The 27,922-nt window shown below is 44.7% G+C and overlaps 2 protein-coding genes across 3 annotated transcripts; both read left to right on the top strand.

The window, feature by feature from the left end:
• Positions 1–2,736: 2,736 nt before the first annotated feature.
• On the top strand, positions 2,737–7,703 carry LOC149335984 (uncharacterized). Its single transcript, XM_089552501.1, has 6 exons — positions 2,737–2,910; positions 4,590–4,735; positions 6,052–6,135; positions 6,346–6,384; positions 6,963–7,013; positions 7,532–7,703. Exons 1-6 carry the CDS (start codon positions 2,847–2,849, stop codon positions 7,568–7,570), a joined length of 423 nt encoding a protein of 140 aa, XP_089408627.1. The 5' UTR covers positions 2,737–2,846; the 3' UTR covers positions 7,571–7,703.
• Positions 7,704–13,289: 5,586 nt separating this feature from the next.
• Positions 13,290–27,560, top strand: LOC149335983 (uncharacterized). 2 transcript variants are annotated; one of them, XM_089554621.1, is made up of 6 exons: positions 13,301–13,417; positions 15,280–15,425; positions 19,414–19,497; positions 20,707–20,745; positions 23,504–23,554; positions 27,444–27,560. In XM_089554621.1, the coding sequence occupies exons 1-6, from the start codon at positions 13,354–13,356 to the stop codon at positions 27,480–27,482; spliced, it is 423 nt and encodes a 140-aa protein (XP_089410747.1). In that variant the 5' UTR covers positions 13,301–13,353; the 3' UTR covers positions 27,483–27,560. The 2 variants fall into 2 exon arrangements, with proteins under 2 accessions (XP_089410748.1, XP_089410747.1); XM_089554622.1 differs by lacking the exon at positions 15,280–15,425 and having other exon boundaries at positions 13,290–13,417.
• Positions 27,561–27,922: the final 362 nt, after the last annotated feature.

The raw sequence follows: 27,922 nt of genomic DNA, 5'->3' as shown, positions 1-27,922 counted from the left end.
GGGATATATATTAAGCATCATTTAGAAATTTTACTTTCAACATGTGTTGCGAGTACCTTCTCGCACACTGCGCGCCGCTAAAATCAATGTGTTATTTTATTTCTTGTCTTTTTTCTGCGATGGTTCTACTTGCATGATCACATCATGTATCTCATCATCATCATCATCATTTATTGGCCCTTAAAGACCCCTGGCGGGGTATTACATAAGGGGGGGGGGGCGAACATCGAAGCAAGTAATGACATTATTAGGTCAAAAAAATACATATACAAAAAAGTACAGTAAAACAGTGAAAGAAAACAGTGAAAAAAGTATACAGTGAAGAAAAAGTATACAGTGAAACAATCGTTGGTTGGGGAAGAGAAAAAAAAAACACGTTTATAAATCAGGCAGACAGGTGCAGTAGTAGATCAAACAATCATAACATAAAAATAAAACGCAAAGGCAACAGTTGCCAACATTGGGATTTCAAGTGCAATGACAGCATTTGGCGGAATTTAAGAGCATCGCGTTCAGTGACAATTAATTCGGGTAGTGAATTCCATTCATTAATGCAAGAGGCAGAAATCACTTGTTAAATGCGTTTGAGGAGCCATGAAGTCTTAGGATGCTCATGGAGTTGAAAAGACGGCGACGAAAAAAGGCAGCTTTGATGTGCAGCCAGGTCATCGTGCAAGAGCTTGGCGAGGAATTTGTTTCAAGGCACTGCAAAAGTTCTCTTACAAGAGGAGTGCAGCGATTAGCGCCGATATGACTCATCGATTCAGCGGCTCCGGCAAAGTGCGTTTCACGATGTACTGGCACCGTAGATGCAATAAATTTCGTTCCTTGAATTCGTTCCTTCTTTTTTGTATGTCCGCTGACTGCTTATATGTAAAATGTTACATATACAAGCTCCGGCTGGTGGAAAACAAGCGGAATATGTCTGCATTGTTGTTGGACAGCAAGAGGTGTGGTACAAAACTAGGTGGGACCACCGATCGCATACAATTTCCCACAGGCCTTGCAAATGATATGCCACCTATAATAGTTAGATCAAGGGTGGAAAAGCGGGCACAAGTTGGAGCGAACCTGGGGTCTTTATGGATACTTGCTGAATGTGGGCATACTATTGGTCCGAACGTAGGGACATTATTGACAGATCGGCTGAATGTGGGCATACTATTGACGTGGATGTCGGGCCATAATTCATAGATTGGCTGAACACGGGCATAGTCTTGGCACGAACGTTGGGCCTTTGTGGATAGACTGGCACGAACGCGTGGCCTTTGTGGATAGACTGGCTGAGCGTAGGCCCAACCCAGGCGTGAATGATGGGTTAATGCTGGTAGCTAGACTGGCTGAGTATAGGCCCAATCTTGGCATGAATGAAGGGCCATTGTTGGAAAAAGTCTCGGATTGCTCAAATTCCGATGAAGGACCAATATTCATGCCAATTTCCGCCACTCTTTTGCCACTGTTGGACCAATCAATTTGTGCTGCTCTCTTTGTCGCCCTTCATTTAATATGCAAACTAAGTAAAAATATTAACACGTGGATATAAATAACTGATTTGTCTGCGAAAGGATAATAAATGTTTGGTTCGATATCCTGGCCCAAATTCAATTCAATTTCATTCAATTTTTCTTTTTGTTTCTCTTCTGCTCAGCTTAAGCATCACCACACACAGCGTTTCCACTTCTTCAATGGCACGCTTCGATTCGTCATGGCAGTAAGGTGGTAGTCTTTGAATTAGTCACAAAGTTAGTTAAAGATTTCATTTAGATGGAATCTAAATGGAATAGTTAAATTGTACCTGTTCTTTGTTTCCCAGTTTTATAGCCCTCTTTGCAATAGGATGTACCCAACAATACGTCGCAGCACTTGTCGCCGGTGCGGGGGTCGTCCCACACTGATTCACATTTCGTGGGGTTGCAGGAGCAAGCGAGAAAACTTAAAAGACGCCTTGCACGTCATTTAAGCGTTGGGACGTACAGGTTACCAGCGATACCCTAGGAAGTCAACAAACACTTGTTCCGCAACTTCACCGGGAATGCAGGGCCGGTGGACCCCTAGAATTAGTAAGCCGTCTGCCAAGCAAGAGCGCAATTTTCTCTTAGAATTTGAATTAACGTTTTTCCTCCTTCTGCTCAATTCTACCAAACACTCTCTTTAGGAGACCGCTACCACAGCAGTCCCTATGAATGTCGAAGATATGACACATGCTATGGGACCAACTAACAAGTAGTTTACGTGATACTCCTCAAGAGAGTCTGCCGTCTCAAGCAATGTCCACTTCTCTCCTTGCACGAAACTTCGGGGAAAGTTTCTGAGTGACTAGAAACATATATGAAGGAGCTTGGCTATTCGTTGAGAATTGGCGTCCAGGTGCATGGAGACCAACTTTCTGTATAAACACCTCACGGCAGTAGTAAAGTGTTCAGAAGGCATTTACTAATGTCGTCTTGACATGGGCTGTTCCTGGTAGAAAGAAGACAACCATCACAATGCCCGCCTTCGACGGCAGCCTGACAGCAAAGAAACTTGGCAACGTCCATTTTCCTTTGCAGAATTGGAGTCCTTGGAGGCATACAAATAGCTGCTTTTCTTTCCCCTCTTGTGATTTCTGAAAACCTCCTCGCGCAGAGCGTCGTTTGCACGAGGTTGCAAACAAGTTTAGAAGATCGCCACTCTATTTCTCGAGGGCAGGCCTATCAGAAAGCTGCTTGACTACCAACGAGAAGCTATATAAAGACTTGTGGGATGCGCATCACTCATCACAACGCAGCCTGATTACGACTTGTGCTGACCACGCATGCTAGCCGGATTTCTTTCACCTTGTAAGCAGACTTGAAGAGCATTTCAAGATGCAACGAATATTCGTCCTTTTTCTCTGTGCTGCTATCACCTGTCTGGCAGTAGCCGACGAAGGTAAGTGTCACAGTAGCGTTTTTAAGTATGGCTGGCCAAGAAAAAAAAATAGCCCGTCTAAAGACTACATGGGGAACGCGAGAAAGCGCATCGAAGAGAATACGAGGGTTTTCAATAGTTTACTACAGCACTCACTATCAGTGGCCTCGCAGTTAACTTAATCCAGGATCTTAACTTCTATTTTGGAGCATACGGCGTCAACTGACAGCTCCGCTGAAATTCTCACTTCGGCAGGCTGTTTTTTCCAATGCGTTCAGGCACATTCACGAAAACTGAGCCCATGTACACAGGTCATTTCCAGGGATCTCAATTAGTGCCGCGATTCCATTCGCAAAGCAGAGTATTGCGCACGAAGGAAGCGCCTCATTTGAAATGTGGAGAGAATATAAGCTCATGATCTGCGCAGCTAAAAGGCTGGCGAGCAAAGCAAGCCATCAGCATTAGAAATCACCAAGCAGGGATGCCACAGTCGCCGCAGACTTTCCTAATTGGAGCACTCTTTAACAGATATGCGTTTTAGCTGAAACAGTTAACTGACTACTGGTCTGCCGAATGCGTTTTTTCCACAGGTGGTACTATTCAGGTGTTATTCCACAGGTGGTGCTGATCCACAAACAATATTAATAATAGCTACTGTCATACGTCGAATACCACGGTAATTTATCTCCATATCATTCTTCAGAGTCCTTTTGGGGCAATCCCACGAAGGACACTGAAGAAGGACGTTGATGTGAAAGGCATTGAATGGCAACCGGAATTACATCGTTGCAATAAATAAAAGCAGTAAAACGAGGTGAACAAACGTTATAATGCTCCTGATCATGCTAGTGCTCAACCGCGGTGCTACGTCAGGCATGCCCTTTTAGCTTTGTGCCCTCTCAAGAACAAGATGGAGTAAGCTCAAACTACTTTTCTTTCACTCCGTCCACATGTTTTCAACTATGTTATTTTATAGGATTCCATATAGAAGATTTAGACGCTACTGGGCTTAGCTCAACCAGATGTCGAACCTTGACATCCTTATGTGTGCCAAAAAGGTTCAAAGTTGGCCATTGATGTGGACATACGCCATCTGCTCTGAACGTGCGCAGTGACAAAGACCTGCATAAGCGAGACAGTCAAAGAAGATTAGCTCAAGGTCTCTACGAAGAAACACTTGTGGATGGCGGATAACCCCAAGAAATGTAGGAAGCTCAGGCTCTTGCAACAAAATGACCTTCTGGACTACCTGTCTGGAGATACGCCACCTGGTACATCTTTGAATGAAAAGAAAAAGGTCGCGCGCGGATTCCTTCAAACATTCAAGCCAATGAAAATTTACATTTTCAGTGATTCTCTGAACCAGGCTTCCGCTGAAATGAACAGTGTTGGTATCGCAGATAAATGATGTCGCGTTATGCAGCTAGGCAACAAAAGCGCCGTCCATGTGGATCAGTGGATGCCCAGTAGGACTGGCCCAGTGCGGTGGTGTTATCAACATTGGCAAAATGTTTCTTTTGTAATCGACTTCTCATACAAAGGCGAAGAGGAACGCAATATAAATACCACTGTATATTCTTTGCGAAAGGTACCGAAACTTCAGCAGTGCAGAAATGCATAGCTCCCGAACAACATTGTTGATCTGAGATTGTAACTGTGACTTGGTCATGACGGAGATCCTTATCATGCCCTTCTTGCAGCGGAAGATGTGAAGGAGCTCATCGAGAAGACCATTAGCGAACACGCAGGAAGCGAAGAGCTGTCGAGGCATATACATTCGAAAGTCAAGATTTTTGTAGACTGCACCTCTAAGCATCCGGAAGTAGAGACAGCCCTTCTAAAAAAGGTAACGTGGCTCTATGAAACTTCCGCCAGCATATTCGTTCAGGTTTTCTCCCATACCAACGCTCCCTTACTTGGCTGTCGGAAAGAGACCGATAAAGGAATGAGCCCTGTCCTGTGCGCGACCTATTTAATTTTGTGGCTCTAAACCTCTAAACCTATGGCAGTGAGAGGGTTACAGGCGTCGCTACCACTCTCGTTTTTTAGACCCAGAGAACCGGAAAATACGGGGCTTTTTATTTGTTTATTTGCTTCTTTCTTTGCCTGTTGCTTTGATTGCAGTTGCTTCCATATTAAGCGAAAGCCTTTAATGCCTAATCGTTCTCGACAGAAGGTGGTCAGCAGAGGTGTCACGCTTTTTCTAGTCAGACCGGAAAAAAATCTATGAGTACGATGGGGTTCGAATCACCATCCTTCCGTTCCGCAGCCGAGCGTGCTTATGGCTACGCTACTTCCTGCCAACGCATATGTAGTTCTCCTTGTCTAGGACGCTGCAGAATGTTTGCAGAAAGGCGTCGAATCAGACGGATGCCTCCCAAACGCCCTCCAGTGTCTCCAGCATTTAAGATTAACTCACAGTTGTGTACTTGATTAACATCTTAACCACATATCAGTGACACAAGCAGCAACACCGCGCTTAAGGCTTTCGCCTCACCGCACTTTAGGTCAACAAAGTGCCCCCCCCCCCCCCCCCCTGAATTTTTTTACGTGATGTGTGAAGCAGCTACACTTTAGGGCTGTAAATACAAAACTTTATTATAAACCACACTTCTATAGCATCTCAAACATCAGTTGCTATCACACTACGAAACACTTCTATATATGCTAAAAATAGCATGCAAGCGCCTCACACGTGGCTTGCTTTTCCGGAACATGGATGCAACTATTTTACGATGACTTTGGAAGACTTTCAGTCTTACATGCCCCGATTTCCCGCAACTCGTATGAACCAAGAACGGTGCAAATACTTCACCAATATTCATCAAGGATGTATCGTTTTAGTAACAGTGCATATTTTAGCCCATATGTTTTTAAACTCATATTTCGCACAATGAAAGTTGCCTAATGCAAGCAAGCGTGCAATCTTTTTGTCGCGTGTTATGGACTTAGCTCTTGCTGCCCCACTAACCCTCAACTGAAGCCACTAGTAATATAGGAAGATATACTGATGAAAGCTTTCATACGTCCGATACTCGAACACGCCCTTCCATACTACCTGCATGTACATACATACAACCTGCATGTCCATATAACCTCGAACCTAGCACGTAACAAAAAAAATAATCCACATGACTCTACTTTTGGGAATTCCTGATTTAGATGGTGCTCCCTGTTGTAATCGATGGCACCAAGTGCGCATCTACGAAGGCCGACATTTCGGACCTCGCTGAGAAAGTGGACGCCGTAAGTATGACTCTCTGTGCCCATCTATTTTTCCCTTTACGTTTTGTGTCCTGCATTATCGTTCGTATATTAACTTTCGTAAAGGTGGGCAGACTTAAACACACGTATCGTACACATTAAACTAGCAACATGATCCTTGGCTATTTTCAGTCATTTTAATATGTTCCCAGTTTTTCTGTGTCAGTAAGAATTTCCTGTCTTCTGTTGCAGGTGAAAAAATGCTTCAGGGAGACGGATAAGCGTGTGAAGGTATGGCAGCTGTTGCAAATGCTACATTCATGCTTCCGCTGCTGCATTACGGGCTGGTTTTCTTGGTGTTTTTTTCTTGTGCCACTTCTTTCGTTTGATCCCTTTTTCTGACCAATGTCCTCGCGTTCGTGAATCGCATGTTTCAGCGAAGGGGAGTAACAAAATTAGGAAGTCCTCTGAACAGCCTAGCACTACAAATGGCGCTCAGGATTAAAAGAGATGCGACGAGTGCTGACATGCCGAGCATCTAAGAGTGGTCCAGTGAATCAAGGCAAAAACCACAATTTGTCAAAGCAAGAAAGAAAGCAAGAAAGCCTGAAAAAGAAATGGTTACAAAAAGCAGAACTTCTTAGAAGTCTAGCACATAGCCCAGCTAAACAGTGTATCGTTAACCTCGCAGAAACGGATGCAGATCACGCATCAGGTTCCTGGCTATCGTTCGCACTGCGACGAAGATTTAGTGCTCAAGCTCTTTGAACACTGACGTGTCGCTATGCAATACCTGCCATAATTTAGTTGTTTTTCCCTCTAAAATCAAAGTGCAAGGCTGTTTTTTTTTCTTTATCTTGTAACTGCAGGAAGCGGCAGGACTGACAGAGAAGGAAGCCGTTGCGTATGGTGAAATCAAGGTAAGCGTGTCACGGAAATATCTATAGACGGAAACCATAATTTTCTACGGATAACTCCTCAAGTCTAGCACCAACAATATAATTCAGCTCAGAGAAGTTTTATACGCGCTTTCACCTTGTGCAAAGTTCTTGACGTCTTCTATAAAACATTAGATTTTAATGTGCCCATGGGACAAGGCTTGGAGTGACTGGACACAATAAGAATGTTCTCACGATCCTAAAGTTACCCATTGTGCGACAGTAATGGTGGTGATCCAATATCCAATAGCAGTGCACTGCACCACGCATACCTATAGATAGGGTCAATAAAGTGTTCTGAAAGTACTCAAATAAGATTCTTTTAGCTAAGAAGATGGTTTCTCGACAACATTGTCCAAAGAACGTGCCAGCTGGCCTGCTGGGGATCATAAAATAACAAAACCAAGTTGTTTTAATAGCAATGAGGGTGTTGTTCTGGACATATAGAGTGCGTGATAATTTTTTTACATTTTTTCTGTACAATATTTGTCCTTTTGCAGACATGCTTTTATACCAATCTGAAAGAAGTAGTCGCCTGAAACAAGAGAAGAAGCCATATACTCCGACCATTGACGTGATCCTTGGTTCCGCCTCAGTGGAATGAAGAAATTCATTGCCTCCCACAGTTTTTTTTTTTCGGATGAGCAATAAACAATCCACTCGGTACTTCCACACTTCGTTGTTTATTGCTTGTGACGATTAAGCTTCACACGACTATATTGCTAGCATTACCGCTCACGTAGCAAAGGTGTAAGAGCGCACGACACAAAAAAAATGGCACGGCGGCAGGCATTTAACCAACGAAGCAAACTTCACAGTCAAACACATAAGACGCCCGCGAAGAGCCTTCGTTCCCCAAAGCGCCAACCACAGCTGAGACCAGTGCCTTCTCCACGATAACCACGATGCGCTTTTACGGCCGCGAATAGCCTTATTTTAGTTCGCACTTTTTCTTCATCGTACGTATGTGGGACTCATCAGAAGAGCACCTTGTTGTTAAAAAGTAATATGCCCGAAGCCAGGATCACCTTACTTCAGTTTTTTTGACGTACAAAGTTACTATATTTAAGGGTCGCAGCAAAAACGAGTAGCTTGCCCGTATTTGTTGGCGCGCAAAGTTACGTACCCGCTTCCCGCTTCGATAAAAGGTGAGTACGAAGCGTTGTATTTTGTTAACGCGCAGCAGGGTTCATTTCTTGCTTAACGATCCTTCCTGGCAGCCACGTAGCAAAACGTGACCTGGAGCTCGTTTCTGGAACTCCATTTCAATAGCACAGAAGGCTACACAAGGATATTGCGTAATGTAGGTTCGGTAGTAGTCGTCACACGTATCAGCCTTAACTTCAGCCGCTTTTGAGTAAACTTGGATGAAGTGCTCTGGTAAACAGGACCTGCGGCGCCGACTGCGGTGTGTGTATTTGGACAGGATCCAGACTATTGAGCAATAGATCTTCCTGCAGCTAAAGTCAGAGGTAACTTCGGAATAAAGCGCATACTCTGTGTGAGAGAAGTAAGAGTTCAAATAAATACTGTACTTGCAACCACAGTCCCATAATGCTTTTTAGCTCGGCTGCTATTCAACAGAAAGCAGCTGTCCAACTGCCGCGCTCGAGCGTGAGCACTGGCGAGCAGGTCACTGCGGCCAATTTCCGCGGAGCGTTGTAATGGTCAACGCCACGGCTGGAAACGGTGGTAGTTTGTTTCTAGTCTACGGCCGTCCGCGTCTACTACAGAAACCTTTTAGACCTTAGTGAGATCATTCGTGGCGTCCGGGCAGCCGTCTCTCGCAGTGAGCAGGTGAAACTCGTTACTCCCGCTAAGAGTGCTGGACGGAACGGACGCAAGCAGTCCTGACTGCTCCGGCTCGTAATCAGAGGCCTGCCGGTGTCCTTTTTGAAGTCCGGAGAGGTATCTCGACCGTTGACGCGCCAGCAATGCGAGGAATGCCGTCCAGATCCGTCACCTCCTCAGGACACATCGCAAAATGGTGCTTATCCCGTGCTTGAACGTCTCCAGCGACGCTGCCATAAACGATGTCTAGTATACGCAGCAGGGCAGTAGCAGATGCGCCCTTCATTTCCTGCTCGCTTATTTCATTATTTGGTTCGCGCTGTGGACACAGGAGCTCTATGTGCTTGAGTTTTGCTTTTTATTGCTACGAAAGTGCGCAGGCAAGTACAAATAGAGATGTGGGCCTGGCGGGCCTCGGCAATTGCATGGATGGATAATGCAGCTCAACTGAGTAAACAGCGATTTCGCCTCTGTTAAGTATAGTGTTGTTCTCAAGAATAACGCGGAAAAGTATCACACCTGTAACTACTGCTTCCTCGCCGTGGTGGAAGGTCGTCGAATGTGGAATTTTTAACAGTGATGCTGCTTAAGCAAAGGTTGTCCCGTTAGTCGTGTGCAATGGCGGCTGTGTTCGCAGGAATGAGGTCACCCACGGACGCCTGACGTCCCCCGTCGGAGAGGACAACTATTTTATTAGTTGTCGTCCTCTCCGACAGGTGGCGTCAGGCGTCCGTGGGTGGTACTGAAATAAACACTTGTAGGTACTGATGACTGAGTGTTCGTTGATCTTGGGAAGGAAGGGGGGGGGGGGGGTGCTGTACACGACTACAGATAGAAATGACGAGTATAATCAAGGTTAACTTAGTCGAACCAAACTGAAACAGCGTCGCTGTGTCATCAGTCTTACACGAGAGAGTAATCTGCCCTACAATTTTTTTTTGTTACAACTTGCCAACGTTTTGTAACATGCTGTGGGGTAGAAATAATTTATTCATTGGCATTTTATGCATGCGAGCTTGTTTGCTTGGAAATTTCTTAATATATTTCGAATACATGTGAGCTTCGGGGATAATTTATTATTTATACATAAATCGATTGGTTCATTCCGCTGTCAACGTTCGCCTTCTACGGTAACGCAGTGCTCAGGGGCGCTTGTTCATGTGATGGAGGACTTCAACGCTCTGTGGTAAATTTTACGTTCCTGGCGGCAGTTCGGCCAGGTTCTGCCGAAGTTATTCCTCTATAGAAACACGGCTTGAAGATGTTAAGTGCGTCAAGGAGCGACCGTGGCACATCGGAGCTGCAATGAGTTATGCAAAGGGTATAAGCATCGCTTGAGTCAGTCGTCTCCTGTGTTTCTTTTCTGCACAAAGCAAACTGAAATATTGGTTCTGCGGGCGTGGCTTACCGACATTCACACGATAAAAGACAAAGAACTATTCACAAATCAAGCGCCTTTATAGCAATAGTTTGTGCCATAGCTCAGCAGTTCTAACGCCGCCTAATTGCTCCCTGACATGCCGCTGCGCACCTGGCGGCAGCTTGTGTCCCTGTATCAAGCTTCGTCGGAAGCTTCATTACCAGCACAAGGGTATTGAAGGACTCTCGTAGAACACCATCCTGGAGAGGGTTGAAATCACAATTCCTGTGCACTGCCGCTAGAGTAAAAACCTTGGTGCAAAGTACTGCTCGGCCATGTGGACGTCAGTTGTCGTCAGCGACAATCCCTGCGCCTATCCTATTCATAAAAATTTGTCGAGCTAAGCTACTGACAAAGAGTGACGCTTACCCTGGCAGAGTTTCGAAGTGGTACTAAAAGCTGTTGGTTTACTTATCCCTGGAAGACAGCGTTGCATGCACAGTCAAACATTCAGAATAATTTCAGTCTGGAATCAGATTAAAGTCTCAGAAGGTAGATCGCCTATTTAGCTAAAGCTCGCTTGTTGTCGACCTGCGCCGAGTGTAATAGAGTAAGCTGAGAAATAAACTGAGTGCATTAAATAAGCCGAGAAAATACTTAGGGTTGGGTAGTTTGAGCCTTAAGCAACTGCTAGCATTAGTTGTAGTCATACAGCTCTCCAAGCTGCACTACTCTGAAACTAAGTTTGTCAAAGGCGAGGCTCTTCATTTCCGTGCCCATGACTTGAGTCATGTGGGACTTCAGCTCATCCGTATATTCACTTCTGGATATCCACCAAGCTCCGAGCAAGAAGTCTCAATTTGTACGTCAAGGCTTAGGAAAGGACCACGTCCGATTAATGCAAGCAGCAGGTGGTGGACCGCAAGCAAATTACGTTGTTTTCACCGAGTCTGATGAGAACTAGCTGCGCGATCATGCAAGTTGATTTCTCTTAATGGTACACACGACCGTGACTACAGCGCTGTTTACGCGATATCACCGTTTTCATGGCATACACGTACACTTACCACTCATGCGCGTCATGTTTCTGGGTGCAAGCTGACAAAATCATTCTGCTGTCCAGCCAAGCAGGCTGACGACACAATAATGTACCAGAAGCGTGGCTTTCGGTGCATCATTGTGACGTCCGGTACAACAGGCTCGCTACTAGAAATAATGCCCTGCTTTGTAAATAACGAAGCAGCAATGCGTAGTAAATAATTGCGGAGTGAGAAAGCTCGCTTCAAACCAGTTGTGAAAAATGTGGCACAGTTTTATAAAAATACTGGAGTCACATTTTTTTTTTCGTAGACAAATATCTAATAGTCCTATACTGCATGCTACGCGCTGAGCGTTGAGTGCGAGCGGTACTGCTAACTGCACAATGGCTGGACCGCAAGGTTAGAGATTGATCATATTAATACCTATTTTTTTATTTATAGCCCTACACGATATGTACGCTGCCGTAATGTCTCCCCTCATGTCTTCCGTGATGTCTACAACGATGATGCCTGACCACAGATTGCACATCACGACATTCACCCTGTCCTTCTTTATACTCTGCTCGTGACATAGCGACCCCATCGATAGCACTCCCCATAAGGTTATGCCAGAACCTGCTGGACGTTTCTGGCGGCGCTTTGAAATATACAGTCTCTCTAACAAGCAGGAGTCCGAAGACGAGATGCAGTGAGAACACGCACCCAAGTGAATGATAGCAGCGAGTACCGGAAATCCAGCTCGCGTTAATTAAGTTCGCGTTCATTCACAGCCGCTGACAAAGAACGTAGAACTCCACTGATCCCAAACGATATTCTGGCTCTGAAGTCTGTTTACCTCATGTGGCATCAATCACAGCGAGTTCATTTTTTGTTGTTTTTGTATAGTCAGCATTGACGCATGTGAAAAACAAAAACAGGTGTAATACACCTCGACATTCATTGAAAAAAGAGCCAAAATTAGAACCTTAACATGCCCTCTCTTCTTAGAGAACATTGAGAGCATGCACCGACGTCCCAGCTGCGGTCATTTTCTGGTGCATGTAGCACAGCGAAAGGCTCCACGGATATCCAGTCTGCTTATAACCACCCGCTCAGGTTTAAACTCCTGAGTCGACGGGCTTTACCTCAAAGCGGCGGCCATGACATCACATGAATACCTCGGAGACTCCCCGGTAGCAGGTAAGTTCTCTCGTAACACATAGTATACTGGTAATAGTGGTTTTATAAAGCACTCTTTTCTGACGTATCGCTACGTTTCCAACGTTAAACAGTCACTCCACAAATAGTCCCTTTGATTACAACGAATCTTTTAAGCACGTCACGTCACAGGAAGCTTCAAAAGGTGGCGCCAGCGATAGACCGAAGCGCTTCGACCCTGTGCACTTCATTTCATTGCAGAAAACAGTGTTAGCCAAGGAAGGACGTTAAGAGGTGTTCGCAATGTAGTGACTGAAATAAAAAAAAACTGAAGAAATAAAACAATGAGCTAGTCAGATGCTAGCGAAAACACAGAGACAAAAATCGCCCTTAAAAAACCGGCAGTGCTTTTTTCTTTATTTTTTCTTTTACTCCCGAGACATAAGTGCTCATAGGCCTGCCACAGTGCGTTCCCGGCTGTATCCGCCATGAGTGGCTGGTCAGCATCATTTGCCGTAGCCACCCACCGAAGTCACCGTGTGGCTCATGCGTAGCGACTGTCCGTTGATTGCGAGCGTCTGAACAATAATTGGGCTTACTGCGCTAGCGATAGCAGAGTTCGTTCTCTGGCCCGCCTACAGGAAATCCATGGTCACGGTACCGACCTTCCCAGTGCCGTGAGCCGAGAGAGATAACCGCGCGAGCCAATTTGATGTCATGCTAGCATGTTGTTTCACAGCCTTGATGCCGTTGTTAGCTTTTGTATTCTTTTAGTTTCCCTAAGCAAGCTGCTATTGGTCCAAGTGTCTTACACGGTTGAGAACGTTCGTTGCGTCATACTGGCTTGTAATGACTTTAGATCAGAAGATTGATAGCCGTTGCGAGGTTACATAAGCTGTTGCTAGACACGAGTAACTCAAAGCGCTACACTGTGACACAATTGATCTAATTGCAGCCGGCCAGCCTTGTGAGCCTTCGATCTTTGAGTAACAGAATGCGATCGATGCTATGTGTGTGCCTCTTGTTGGGCGTTGCGACCCACGCAGAAGCGAATGGAGGTGAGCATGTTGTTTTATACATTTATTAATTTCTATGTTCACCTATTGTACAACTTTACACCTACCCCTCTTCAAGCTTCGAAGATGGAACGGCAGTAGTTCAAATACGAATTCGCAAATTAGAAAAAAAAATGCGATCAGAGAAAAGGGGGTGTAAACAGATATAAAACCACCCCCAAAAAGGCAGTATTTCGTGTAGGAAGAGCCAGGCAAAAAAAAAAAGAAATTAAGTTCAATTATTCGACCACAAATCCTGGAGTAGTCAATTCCCACGTAAGGAAATTGCGATCAGTAAATTGAAACGCAAGTACAGAAAGTTCCGTAGAAAAATTTCTTGGCAAACAGGTCAACTCTAAAATAAATAATTCCAATAGCTGCGACACAGGAAAAAATTCAGGCCCAAGGACTTCAAATTAAGATCTTAAGCCCGCGTCTCGTTTCTTCTACGCTGAATTTTTTAAGGAATAAAACTGAACTGAACTGAACTGAACTGAACTGAACTGAACGCTGGGGCGCTCGGCGTCACGAGGAAGAGCAATTCGCCGCCGATGGAAAGCTGAAATGGGTATATCTTTTAACGTCCGCGACACTGGCCCCACTGCGAGATTTTTATAACCTATTCCCTCATGAATTACTGCAAATTTTAGGACAAAATTCTCATTTTTCCTTGTTTATCGAACCAGTACGCCAAGCTTCCGGAAAAAAATTCTCACCCCCCGAGACGCTTATTTATGGTTTATGGGGGTTTAACGTCCCAAAGCCACTCAGGCTACGAGGGACGCCATAGTGAAGGTCTTACTTATACAGTTTCAATCGGTACCCCATATACCTACATTGTGACTCAAACGTACTTTTGAACCCTGAGTACGTATCTCTACTCATTTTTCTCACAAAAACTAACTGACATAAAAAATCACCGAATTTTAACTATTTCAAAGCGTTCGTGCTATCAAAACAAGACAACCGAAAAAGTATGTAACTCACCGGAGACGTATCAGAGCTGCCGTAAAATACGTAGACGGCCATCTTAAAGCGATCTTCACTCATCATTTCGCATTCCGGGTTATAGACGCTGCTAACTGGCTGCGCACGATTTTGTATATTTTAGGATATTTTCACTGCATTCGATCATATTTGTAGGCATTCCGTCTTGTACACAAGATATTTTTAATGTTCTGGTAACGTAATTCGCAAAATTACAGTGTCATATTTTTATTGCTACTTTGCAAAGATTACAGACCCGCAGCACCTTTTTTTATTGTTTGACATGAAGTATATTAGGTCTTATCTAATCTGTCAAGCGGATGCTATCTCCTTGCTTGAAGGTTTGGAAGAATGGCGTCGAAACTGAAACTATGGTAAACAAGGGAGATGTCATGAGCATAATGATAAATTTATGAAGTAGTGACGGCGTCAGAAAAGTTATCAACATAAAGGTTTTTCATTTTTAGTTATTTTGATTTCTCGTTTCTTTTACTTTTTTTCATTCTTTGTTTCTTTTTATTTATGTTTTTTTAACTTTCTTTTTTCCCGTGGGTTACCTCATTACTGCGAATCCGCGCACTCTGACGGCCTAACCATTTCGACCAACCGAAAAACGTGACACCTCTGCTGACAAGCTTATGTCGACAACGATGAGGCATTAAAGGCTTTCTCCTTAATAATACTACTACCGGCAGAGCATCAGGAGGCGCGCCTGTAAGCCAAAGGGGATGACTGCGAATTCTACAAAGCCAGAAATGTTAGCATGGTACGTTTATCCCTACCACCGGTGATATTCTAACGGGAAAGCATGAATAGCGGAACGAACAGTCCCATCCCACGTAACAGTCAGCATTACCCTCATCCTTCATTCATCACAGCCGACGGCCTTGCGAGAGTGTTGGAGCAGGTTGTCCGTGAACGTGTTGACAGTGAGGAGATGCTGTCGATACTCACGAGACGAGGGAGGATCGCTGCGGAGTGCGGCTATAAAACGACGGAGCACGCAGCAGCCTGTGCAGAAAAGGTGACAAGCTTGGAGTCATCCCACATGTCACAACTTGCCGCGAGAGGATCAAATCTTTACGCGAAAACAGGCGGCGAAAGTTGCAACGAAGCGCATGAGAAGCGTGCCTTTTGGTCTTTTAGAGGTGGTTTAATCGTCCTGACTGCATTATTTGCGCACGAAAACAACAGTAGCGCCAAGAAGAAGCTTTCTATTTTCCTGTTTACAGTGAAGCCCAGATGTTAATCTCCAAAACCTGGTTCTATCATTTCTACTTCGTAATATGTTAAGATATGGGGTTCACTCAATGTAGCAGTATAACAGTCACAAATTAATGAAACAAAAGTTATAATTGAATCACCGAGAAAGTTACAGCTTACACAAAGTAATCAGTTCCTTACGAAAACTGAAGATAATGTAATCTGTCACATGAAATCAATTACGTACAATTACACATGCGTTACGTACAAGTTTATGGTTTATGGCTAACAGGGGTTTGGCGTCCCAAAAGGTGGACTAAAGAGGAATCTGAGCTCGTCTTTTTACCGAGGCAACTCGATCTACACGTTCTGAGCATTCTTAGAAACTGAAATTATTGTCCTGTGCTGCCGATTTCTCTCATTTAAATCGGATTAAACGTCCCGGCTCCCGCCTTTATTTGAACTCTCCGCAGACGGTAGGAGGAGTCAACTAACGCGTGGAGTGCCGCAGTCGCGTGGCGGGTCGCTTTCGCGTTTATTTTTTTTTTAGGTTTCCATGAATAAATAGATCCAGTGAGAGGCGACACAGCTGCAAATTAGGACCACGCAAATAAAAATATGCGTGGACTCTTTGCTTTCGCCGATCGCTACGTATCACTCCGCCAATGGCAGAGCGTCAAGTCGATTCGCGACCGGCTGAAAGGCAATCCACCTACTGGTTGACTCCTCCTCCCGTCAGCGGTGAGTTCGAAAAAAGGCGGGAGCCGGGACGTTTAACCCGATTTAAATTAGGGATATCATCCGCGCTGGACAATAATTCAAAGTTTCTAAGGATGCTCGGAACGTTTAGTTTCCCTCAGTTAAAGGGCGAGTTCAGATTCCTCTTTAGTGCGCCTTTCATGGACGACTCAGGCTATGCGGGAGGCCGTAATGAAGGGCTCCGGAAATTTCGACTACATAGGGTTTTTTAACATGCACTGACATCGCACAGTACACGGGCCTCTGGAATTTTTACTCCATCGAAATTCGACCGCCGCGGCCGGGATCGAGCCCGCGTCTTTCGGGCCAGCAGCCGAGTGCCATAACCACTGAGCCACCGCAGCGGCCGTCACGTACAGGTCTGGCGCACTACGCAGTCATCACTTGCACTAGTGCACTCCGCTCATTAGCGAACAAAGCTACAGCTGCCCACTGACCTTGGGAATGCAGATAGTCTAGAGACAGCGCATGCGCCAAAATATCGCCACGTAGAGCTGCAAAGCAGATTATAAAATTTTTACCAGTCATCCAAATAAGCTTTTCTAGCGTGAGCTGCATTTGCCACAGTCTCGTCGTTTCGCGTGCTCCCTACGTCGACCATACTGCGCATGCGCGAGGAGCGAGTGACGTCACTGCGCACAGCTGGCGCGCTCTCGCCACTGCTGCTGCTTCAAACTTCAGACTGATGAGACGACGGAGTGAATACTATATCTGCGATTGCCCCTACTTGATCCGTATTAAAAAGAGACGGAACGAGCGTCTACATACACATGTGCGAACTTCGACTTTAACTAGCGATACGCGCTCGCCAAATTCTTAACTTAATCGACGACGACCCCCTTCCGCGACGAGTAGGCCTAGCGTGTCCGAAGAGTTCGTGCGTGTGATTTCAACAGCTGTGGAGAGCGAATTCGCAAGTTTAAGCGAATGCAAATGGAAATAAAGTGTTCTTTGAAGACTGATAACCTGAAATCCACTACTGCTTACATCGCAGGACGCGCATGCAATGAATAGCAAGCACTGGTGCGACCCAGACTGCCGAGCAATGTCAGAGGCGGCCAGCTTCATTCGTCGCCGTCGTTTCTGGATAAAAAAAATTAGGCCATTTAAATTAATGCTAATGGTCACACTAAACGTACTTCGGAATAAGGTAATTTAAAAAGTTGGGTGGACACATAAGCTCTGAGTTTAAAGGTGCACTGAAGAAGACTCTAGCTTGTCTTTATCGTGGGAACTTGATCTCCCGCGGCCGATTTCCCTATTATATTGAATTAAACGTGCCGACTCCCGCCTTTTCTCTTCTTTTATACTCACCTCCGAAAGAAGGTGTCAACCAACGCGTGGAGTGCCTTTCAGCTAGTCGCGTGACGGTTTGCCGCTCTGCCATCGGCGGAGTTATACGCAAAGCACAGAGTCCACACGTATTTTTATTTCCGTAGGCCTAAATTGCAGCTATGTTGTCTGCGACCGAGACTACTTATTCAGGAAAACCTAACAAACACAATAAAAACGAAAGCGACCGGCTGAAATGCACTCCGCGGGTTGGCTGACTCCTCCCATTTTTAGAGGCGGGTTCAAAAAACGAAAATTGCAGAAGCCGGGAAGTTTAATTCAATTTAATAGGGAAATCGGTCGCAAATAGCAATAATTCGAAGTTTGTAAGAATTCTCGGAGTGTATAGACTGAGTTTCCGCCGTAAAACGTCGAGCTCAAAATCCTCTTCACTGCACCTTTAAAAGTATGACGCGACAGCGGTTCCTCCTGCCCATGCAGACAAGGACACAGTTTCCTTTTGTTGCGAAAGCAACACTACGCGAGTCGCCGAGCCATTTCGCGGAGCTGACGAAAGGCCATACTGCGCATGCGCGAGGAGCAGTGACGTCACACGGCGCACAGCTGGCGCGCCGCCGCCGTCGCTGCGCGGGTGACTCAGAGGTGCCGCCGCCGCGCTCGTCAGTTGCGCATGCGCAGTAGCGGCGCATAGCTAGCGTGCCGGGGCCGCCGGCACGATAGCTGTGCGTAGTGACGTCACTTGTTCCTCGCGCATGCGCAGTATAATCCTGTAAGAGCACGCTAAACGGCGAGTTTGCGGGCAATGTAGCTCACGAAACAACATATGGCTACGCGCAGATGTTGCTTTCGCAATCCTGCAGGTTTAACCAGAGCTAAACCACTGCCAATTTTTTCATAATGACAGTCATTATGTGAAAGACTACATGACATTAATATAAAGCACGACTTTAACCAAACCGCACGAACATGCCTGCCTGGCGTAGAAGTAGCTTGTTCGACTCGCAACCCGAGGGTCAGGGGTTCAATTCCTGTGTCGGCTACATAGGTGAGGTTACTAGGAATACAGCAGCTGTATTCAAGCACTCACCCAGCGAGTACACGAGCTACTTCCTAGACAAGTAGCAGAAGTAAGCGTGGCAGTAGATGTCGGAACCAAGACCAGAAAGCCGAAGTATAGTCACGTGGCGCGGCTGTGGGCGCCGGGAAGCGAAGGCGACGGCTATTGGTCGGTGCTGACTTTGTTCGCGTTTCGAATGCATGCATTTCGAATCCAAAATCTGGGGTGTCTCTGCAGAGGTCTGTCGTCTTGAATCTCATCAGAACCAATTATTGGTCAAATATTGCAGCCGTATGGCTGCGCTCGGGTGGATGTCAATGAGTAATTACTCCCTTATTAGAACCAATTATTATGCGGTAGCGTAAGCTCGGCAGTAGAGTCGAATGACATTCGGTTCAACGGTATTAGAAACACCCGTGCAGCAGGGTTATTAATCCGTGGTGTCGATACAGTCAGCTCTACACCGAAGAGGTAAAGATGCAGGTTATGTACCGATAAGGCTAATGCGGTTCGATGCACGGGTTTCCCCATGACGAGTGCGCCGGGAGGTTTAACCGATGTCGTACAACGTTTCACGGGGTCAGTGTGCTCTCCTCCCAGAGTTAGCAGCTAATACTTGCATCGACTTGTACGCAAAATATTTTGCGTGACGACCTTGATCGGTGTGCTAATCCACTCTTTTCTTGCCTTTCCTTCGCAGTATCTTCCGAAGATATATGCTCTGGGAGCAGAATGTGTGGCGTCCAAAGCAGGGATTTCAGATTCTGCTGAGAAAAGCAGCATGGTGCGTGCGAAGGCCTCAGCGATATCTATGTGTTCATTGAAGTTTAAGTCTTCGCTTTTATTTTTGTTACCTTTCATGAATTGATTGATCAATTGATCATTTTTTATAAATCAACTGAATACCTCGAATAATAGTTAACTAACAGTTGATTGATTGATTGATTGATTGATTGATTGATTGATTGATTGATTGATTGATTGATTGATTGATTGATTGATTGATTGATTGATTGATTGATTGATTGATTGATTGATTGATTGATTTGTCAGCGCTGTTCTGTACTGCGCCGTACATTTTCACTCTATGGACCAACATGGCACCATGGGCACTCTGTCGGAACTGTTATGTTAAAAACAGTTTTTTTCTAATCAGATCCCTAACATTCAACTGCCACGTGATAAACCTGACGTCTAGAGCCTATATTAAAAGTTAAACTTATTTCTTTTTAAACTGGCATATTGAAAAAAAAATAATAAATCATGTGTAAAAAGGAAGATAAGGATAAGCAGCGGCGGCAGCCGCACCGCTAGCGCGCGGCGCGAGATCGCTGGCTTGATGACCAAAAGGGTGATGATGGGGTGATGATTGATGAATAATTTGTTGCGCTCATTAGTCGCGCGATTGTGATCACCACTGTGTTGGATTAGCCTCGAATGCTAGTGGAGAATTGTGTTAAATTTTGTGCGCCATACATTGTTTCAAAACCGGTATATTTTGGCAGAGTAAATATCGCTCCTCACTGTTGGCGGTCGCCAGATTTCTTGTCTCAAATGGCTAGAAAAGCAATCAGACAAACAAAAAATATTTCAGATACATGGGACCCTTAATTGAAAACATACCAAGGAAGTGGTCAACGAACTGAGTGTTCAGGAGCTTGATGAAAACCATATTGTCGGTGTAGAGATTATCTGTGATGTTAAGGAGTGGGAGGGTGCAAACTGGATTGTCACACAGACAGCGCAGACTTCCAGTAGCGGTATGATCAGAGTGGCTTGCGTTCAGTTTCAGGAGGCGTGAGTGTGGCCTTGGCTGCGACTAAGCCTCATCTTTGTGAAATAAAACTTCAAAACGCTACTGATATTCTGGCGATTGTTAAAACATTCTTACATGCCATTTCAATAGAACGCAAACGGCTTTTGCTTCAACAATATCAAAGCTCTGGCAGAGTTGTTTTCATGCTAATAAAACAGCGTTATCTCAATTTTTCAGGTTGCGGCGTGCTTTTGGAACTCAGTAAAACATATCAGGGTAAGAAATTTATTGCGTTTATTAAATGTTCTATCTTAATATGGTAACGGTTTGTTTCTTTTTTGTTTGTTTGTTTGTTTGTTTGTTTGTTTGTTTGTTTGAGTCAACAAGCACCTATTTCGCCAAAAGAATGCAGGTGGAGAAATGGGTGGCTTAAAAAACGCTGATCCTGCCCAGCACGGCTGATGTGCAACCACCCCTCGACCAGTGACCGGCTAAATTGCATATCATTTACATGTCAGTCAGAATACAACACTGTAATTGCTCAGAAGTGAAGTGTCCGATGCCCAGGCTTGAAAAACGCCTGACATTTCAAAGTAATCTCTATTTCACACTACATATAGTTCAAAAAAAGAAAAGGCCACACACAGAAAAAATTTCACATGAAAAATTAAAGATAAACTGGCCAATAAGCACATATGTGATAAAATAGTGATGTTGACAGTAAAACGACTAACTGTCTCGAGGGGCGATCATTAAACCTAAGGCATCGAATGTTGGTGGATCAAAGGGATCAGATCAGACAAAAGACCAGCCACCTGTTCCCCAGAAAGAATTTCTTCGCTTCGAGAAAAGCAGTGACTTGTTCTTGACTTTACGTGGTACTGGTAAGAAGTTTACGCCTCCGTATAGTGTTCTGGAAAATGTAGCCAAGCTTTCCGGCTTTCGTTCATTGGGCAGAAATTCATTCCAGGGCTTGCAAGGCACCTTTTAGCGCAATCATTTTTGCATAGGCACCTCCGGGCACCACTTCAGTGCCTTGACGAAGAGCACACTGGAAAGCAATAAGCTGAGCCTATTTCTTTCAAAGTCCCGAGCACTACAGGTAACCGGCCCAGTATGACAAATGGATGGTCTCACCCTGGTCCTTTATGGACCGACGTTTCACAATACGTTTCCAATATTCGGTCGATTACGTGTGCTACTAAAGGTGTATATGCTGCATAAATGACTTTGTAAAATGTAGAATTCATTAATGGCCACGTCGGTATAAACTAGGTGAGCTTCGAACTACAAGATGACGAAAAGAAAGACTTAATATTTTTTATTCATTTCGTTATTATTACCCTGCGGACTCGCGGGCCACAGAGTGGATTGGCTTATATATAAAATGAATACCAAGATCACAGTAGATTACGATCAAGATTAGAGTAGATTACGAAGATTAGAGTAGATTAAGCTGACAGATTTATGCAAAGAAAGAACAAAAAGTGCAAAGGGCGAAAAAGTCATTAACCAGCCAAATGTGCTATGTAACACATAGAAAGATTGAAATCTCAAAGAGCTAGGAAAAAAGAAACCTATGACCGAAATGAATAATACATAAGAGAAGACAGCCTTGATATAATACAGAGGCTCTTATGGTGGATTGCTGTGCACATACACAAGTTTGGCATGCGGTTCTGCAAATTTCTTAAATTATATTTATCTGTAATTCACATGCCGTGAGCTTTTACGGGTTCAAAGTATATGTCTAAAATAATTGACTTTCTCAAGGTACGCTAGCTTGCCCGCCGCTGTTTTCACGTCACCAGTTTTGCTCCGAAATATCAAGTGTGAACTTCGAAGCAGTAAAATACCTCTTTTGCTTCCGATCGAACGCCGACAAAGGTACTGGAAAAAAAAAAAACAATCGAATTTAACAAAACAGCAACACTGAATGAATTTTTCCTCAGCGTCCATTTAACAGTGTCATATAGGAATTCTAGACGGGCTGACAGCTTTGACGGGCGAGGAAGCTGAGTCGTACTTAAATCAGTAGACCGTATGGGATCTCTCTTTAGAGTGAAAGCTCTGCTCCTCGGGGTATAACTTCCTATTGCGAAGTGGATGAGCCAATGACCTTCAATGTCTCACAAGGTCAAACAGAACTTAACAGTGCGGTAGTATGGCCCAAGCTATGGTGGTATCAACACGTGATCATATTACTGACAATTGAGTACCTTACTTTGACCTTTTCCCTCGACCTTCACCTTGAAATTTGTATTCACAGAGTGATCACCCCATCGACACTGACCTTCTATGCCTCACAAGGTCAAACCAAACTACGTGGTGATGTGGCCCAAGCTATGGTGGTATGACCACGTGATCATATGTGTATGAGCACTGGGTGACATTGACGTTTGACCTTGACCCTTGATCTTGACATTTGATTTGAGACAGTGGAGACCATGCTTAACACGGCTTTCACTCGTATAACTAGGCTCAAGCGACGTTGAACCCCAGCCATTTTTTATGGCTTCCCTTATGCCGCCCTCGAGCTGCGCGCATGTTTGGGAAGGGATCATATACAAAAGCGAAAATTTGGCCCAGTTGAAGCCGCTCATTGCAGTTCATAATTTCTGGAACTTGAGAATAAATGTGGCGCAAGAAAGGCACAGGTCCCGTTTGGGTGGGTTCTCGTGTCTCCTCTTGAGCGTAAAGGACTACCTAGCGGAGAAAAAGAGATCCAAATATTTTCGCCCAGATCCTGCGGCATGTCACTAGCCAAAGACTACTCGGCCCTTCTCATACATGTCCGCAGCCGGCACGAAAGCTACAAAATAGGGAGAGCTTAAGAACAGGTAGTGGGATAGGGCTTGATATGGCGGAACTGAGTGGTGCGGATGGCATTGAAATCGCAGAGCGTTCGCCCATTCGTGCTGATGGATGAGGCCTGTCGCGAAAAGCTGGGCCCGCTAAGCAAGGCACCTGTTGCATCTCTGTTTCCGCCTCATCAGTTTGTGAGCAAATGATGATGAGGTGTATTTTGACGCAGGACAATTCGGAGCTGACGGACCAGGAGCTGACTGTGTACGACGAAATTTGGGTGAGTCTTCTGTAATGCGCCACAGTTCTGAATTCCCATAACACGCATGTTCTTAAACAGGAAATCCCTTCCACCCCTAGTACAATTTTGAGTAAATTTCAAATTTGCCTCACAAATCTGCTTCCTTATGCAGCTATCAGCCGCAGAGTTGCTTCACTCTTGGTTCACGCTAGGCATTGCTCTGCGCTGCCGCGAAGTTGTGGGGCTTGGAACCACAAAATGGAAACGTTTTGTGAGGAAAGGAGAGGCACAGTAACTTTGTCTCACTCTCGGGGGACGCCTGAACCACGAAGTGAGGGTATAGTACAATATCCGCCGTGGTGGTTCAGTGGCCAGGGCCCTCGGCTACTGAGCCTGAGTACCTGAGTTTAAACACGACCACGGTGTCCACGTTTCGATGAAGGCGAAACGCAGAAGGCGCCCGTGTGATGTGCGATGTCAGTGGATGTTAAAGGTCCCCAGGTGGTCTAAATTATTCCGGAGACCTCCACTACGGTACCTCTTTCTCTCTTTCTTCTTTCACTCCCACATTCCTTACTTCTCTAGAGGTGCGGTGGAGATGTCCGCCGAGATATGTGAGACAGATACTGCGTCATTTAAATTCCAGGCCACCAATCATATTGCACTAAGTAAGAAGTGAAAGAAGGCAGATGAAAAGAAGCGGCGTAGAGCAGGGCTCTGTATTATTTCCCATTTACTCTCCTTTAGGTCGGTAACTTGCATGTTCTTTCTGAAATGCAGGGTGCGGACCATACGTAGTGTTTCAAAGTTAAAACGTTGCCTTTTTCGGACCATTTGAAGGTAACGGTGTAAATGTTTTAATTTTCCATATTGGTTTGTTCTAAAGTTTTGTCGCCAAGACTATTCTCGCCACCTGGATGCTCTTTAGGGTAACCTTGAGGTCTGGTTCTCTAGCCATCTCACACCTGACTTGTTTCACTCCTGCTTACTGTCTCTATCTTGCGGCCCATCCTTGAACAACATTCGAGCCTGGATATATCGAACGTAGCTAGATATTCCGAGTTATCGGCTATGTAGAACACCCAGAATCTACCATTGAAAATTCTGTGTAAAATTATAGGAATGTCGGGTTGCATATCGAACTATGATTTTACCGGCCGTTCGGTATATAGAACTGCGCGCCCTGCCCCTAGCGCGCAAAGGCGGGTCGGCTGCGCGGCTTTTGCATCTGCTAGCAGCGCTAGAACTGAGCAGGCTCGTGACGAGGTCAACAAAGGGGTGTCCGTGAAGGTGTCCTTCGGTTTATGGTACTCACTTTCGTCGGAACATCACTGTCATGCCTTGAAGCCAACCTGGAAAAATCCTAACGACAGCCCCCGAATGGCGCCCTTCGCGGCCGAAGGCGTTGCGGAAAACTACTATACTATACTGCTTATATAGTACTCGTAACACTGTTAGACATCTTAAGACACGACGTGCTAGATAGCTCCTAAGCAACGTTCGCAGTGGCTTCAATGCGAAGCAGGCTTAGTCAAGCAACGCCTAGAGAACAATGCGCAGCCAGGACGCAGGATGGCGACACGTGGCTTCAAGAAGCGGGTCACCAGAGTGGACGCAATGTATTCTCGCTTTTAGGTTATGAATAAGCTCATCTGTTGCTAGTTTCATACTCAAAATAATAATAACCTTTATTTTCCATGATAGCGCATAGAGGGGGTCATTTGTAAAAGCTCAAAGACAGTTTGACCAGACCCCACGGTCCCCTCTACAAGGCAATACAGGAGCAGACATGAACATTTCGACATTTTAACAAATAAAAAATACAAAACTGCCTTTTTTAAGCAATACAAGAGAGTAACAAAAAATCAAATTTTTTTAATTCATGCAATAAAATGGGCCGTAGTGTACGAGCCGTAGTGTGACCGAAATCGCTTCCAGGTGTATTAGGTAAAAGGTGTAGGTAAAATATAAGACAATGCTTCCCTGCCATAATTGGAACGAGCAGTGACCACCTTCAATAATTCAGCGTGGCGTGTAGTATAAGATGTAGCGTTTGTTTCCAGCTGAGCTATACATATGTAATTATCCGGTATGTCAAACTAATTCACGATTGCCTTCGAATTTGATTGTAATGTCATTCGCGCCAATTTGCGCTACAATAAAAATAAAGCACGTGTTTGATTACGGGAACCTGATTTCCAAAACTCGTATACTACAAGGTGTTTCGCCCACCAGGCAGGAACATAGTGAAGACAGTGCAGTAGAAACATGCCCAGTTTTAGGGCACACTAAGCGAGTAGGGGCATTTGCGAGCCGCCAGTACCGAATAAAGCAGAACTCAATGGGGATCTTTCAGACTTCAAGTTTTTAGACCACTATAGAGCCCCGAGAGATTATCATTGTCGACCCTGTGGGCTGAAAAACTCTGTAGGTTGTCCTTCGTTTATGGAGATTTCCAGGGCTTACAAGGTCGCGACGTCTTCGCAAAGAGCGATATCCACAGCTTTCCAATCTAACTTTGCAATTAACTCAACTATTGTCTTCCGACCAGTAGCCCCAGTAAACTAAACATAGTCTGCGGACGATCGAGTAATTTTTTAAGCACACTCTTCCAATTGTTATTGCTACATTCATTTGATATTAACTTTTCCTTTCACTTTTCTCCGCTCCCACGTGCTATATGTCTATGGAATGATCTTCCAAACTGCATTGCATCGCAGCGCAACCACGACACGTTTCATAATCATCTGGTCAAACATTATATAGATAACACCTAGCACGTTTGCTTTGCCCGAGTCATGCCTGTTTTTTTTTTGTCACACCCTGTTTATCAGCCCATTTGCCTTCCTGTGTATTTGCTCATGTTCTTTTTTTTCCCCCGTTACTATTATGTCGTATTTATATTCTATTTTTTTTTATTCAATGTTTTTCTGCATGTATTTTGTACTGTCGTGATAATTTGTAATCAGCTTTTACAATGTAACAGTGTTTGCTTCTACGCATTTTTGGTTTCTTCTAGCTACTGTTGCACATATATATTGCTCCCCCCTTACTCAATGCCTCCCTGGAGGCCTGTAAGGTACCTGTAAATAAATAAATAAATAAATAAATATTGCTAGGCTTCCTAGTTTGTAAACTATCTGTTCCGCATTTAGTTGTGCAGATTACACTGCAAAGAAATCAAACTGAAAATTAAGAAACTGGCTTATTGAGACCTCCTGACTATTAACTGGTTGCTGATGATAGCCTGACAATTCTGCACTTTTGTTTATTTTATCCTCATTTCTTTACAGACATTACCCTCCCGGATAACATTCTAGCACGGCTGAATGCATCTCGTTACATTCATATTCATTGTGAAAAGAGTGGAACTAATTACAAGGCGTGACAAAACAAATGGCTAATTCCGCCGAAACCTTACGCCCCCCCTCCCCAAATCCCGTACCAAAGCTTTGATAAACAAATCAAACTGCTTTATTTCCTTTATAGTTTGTGTTTGTTTCTTTTCGCGTCCAGTTTTATTTTTTTCGAAACAAACTCTGCGCATCCGGGAAGTATCCGTGGTTATTTCTGATCAATACGTAGAGCTCTTGAACAGCAATACCATTCCATAAAATTTATAGATAATCCTGCCTCTCTAATTAAATTAAGCATGCATCGAATTTCTATTTACACGCTGCCTATCTATCGAAATAAGTATCTAGTGAAAATTTTGTAGCCGCTAGATGCGTGTGCATTAAATTTTCTTAAATTAACGAGTAAATTAACGCTTAGGTTCCCTGACGTTAGATTCGTGTCATCTAGCTCGGCGGCGGCTCCCCAAGGTATACACACAGCTAAATAACCAATCGGGCTCGTTGAACAGCGTCATAACCGATTAACTCTCTGGCAGGGCTTCACAACTCCGCACTCTCTTTTGCCCTTTCAGAACTGCGTGCTCGCAGCCACGGCAGAAGGCGGAGCCTGAGTTACCGCAAGCCCACACACGCCGAAGACCAACCGAGTCTTTTAAACTTTACTTCTAGCCTGGGAAAAAGTAGTTGAGCTAATTCTTGTTTTTGGTAGGTCAATAAACTCTAATCAGCGCATTACTTCTGACTTTGTGTTTCTCCGTTTTATTCGACACAGGACACAGGACCCATGAAAGAGTACAGCTTTCTTGTCTCCGCTTCGTATCTTGTGGCCATGCACTGGACTCCGCCCCCCCCCCCTATCTAGAGGACATAGGTCGTGCGCAAACCTGAAAAATCTCTTGCGTTCCCATTTCATGTGTCCTCACTCCAATTTAATTACCGTCCATTTTTGTTCATTTTTTTCTTTTTACTATTTCCTGCCCCCTTTCTTGGGCGTCCTTTTTTCTCAAAACCACTTCCTAGCGACATGCTTTTACACGTCGAATAAAATACT

Source organism: Amblyomma mixtum, chromosome 7 (genome assembly GCF_055824585.1).
Source record: "Amblyomma mixtum isolate Tamu chromosome 7, ASM5582458v1, whole genome shotgun sequence".
Classification (NCBI taxonomy): domain Eukaryota; kingdom Metazoa; phylum Arthropoda; class Arachnida; order Ixodida; family Ixodidae; genus Amblyomma; species Amblyomma mixtum.
Note: the sequence above shows the minus strand (reverse complement) of the source record. Positions and strands in the feature narration are given on the sequence as shown.

Excerpts from the sequence above, each read along its gene's own strand:
- LOC149335984 (XM_089552501.1), top strand. The coding sequence starts at position 2,847 with ATGCAACGAATATTCGTCCTTTTTCTCTGTGCTGCTATCACCTGTCTG. Across the intron at positions 4,736-6,051 it reads AGACAGCCCTTCTAAAAAAG|ATGGTGCTCCCTGTTGTAAT; the intron begins GTAACGTGGCTC and ends TTCCTGATTTAG. Across the intron at positions 6,136-6,345 it reads TCGCTGAGAAAGTGGACGCC|GTGAAAAAATGCTTCAGGGA; the intron begins GTAAGTATGACT and ends CTTCTGTTGCAG.
- LOC149335983 (XM_089554621.1), top strand. The coding sequence starts at position 13,354 with ATGCGATCGATGCTATGTGTGTGCCTCTTGTTGGGCGTTGCGACCCAC. Across the intron at positions 20,746-23,503 it reads ACTCAGTAAAACATATCAGG|GACAATTCGGAGCTGACGGA; the intron begins GTAAGAAATTTA and ends ATTTTGACGCAG. Across the intron at positions 23,555-27,443 it reads CTGTGTACGACGAAATTTGG|AACTGCGTGCTCGCAGCCAC; the intron begins GTGAGTCTTCTG and ends TTGCCCTTTCAG.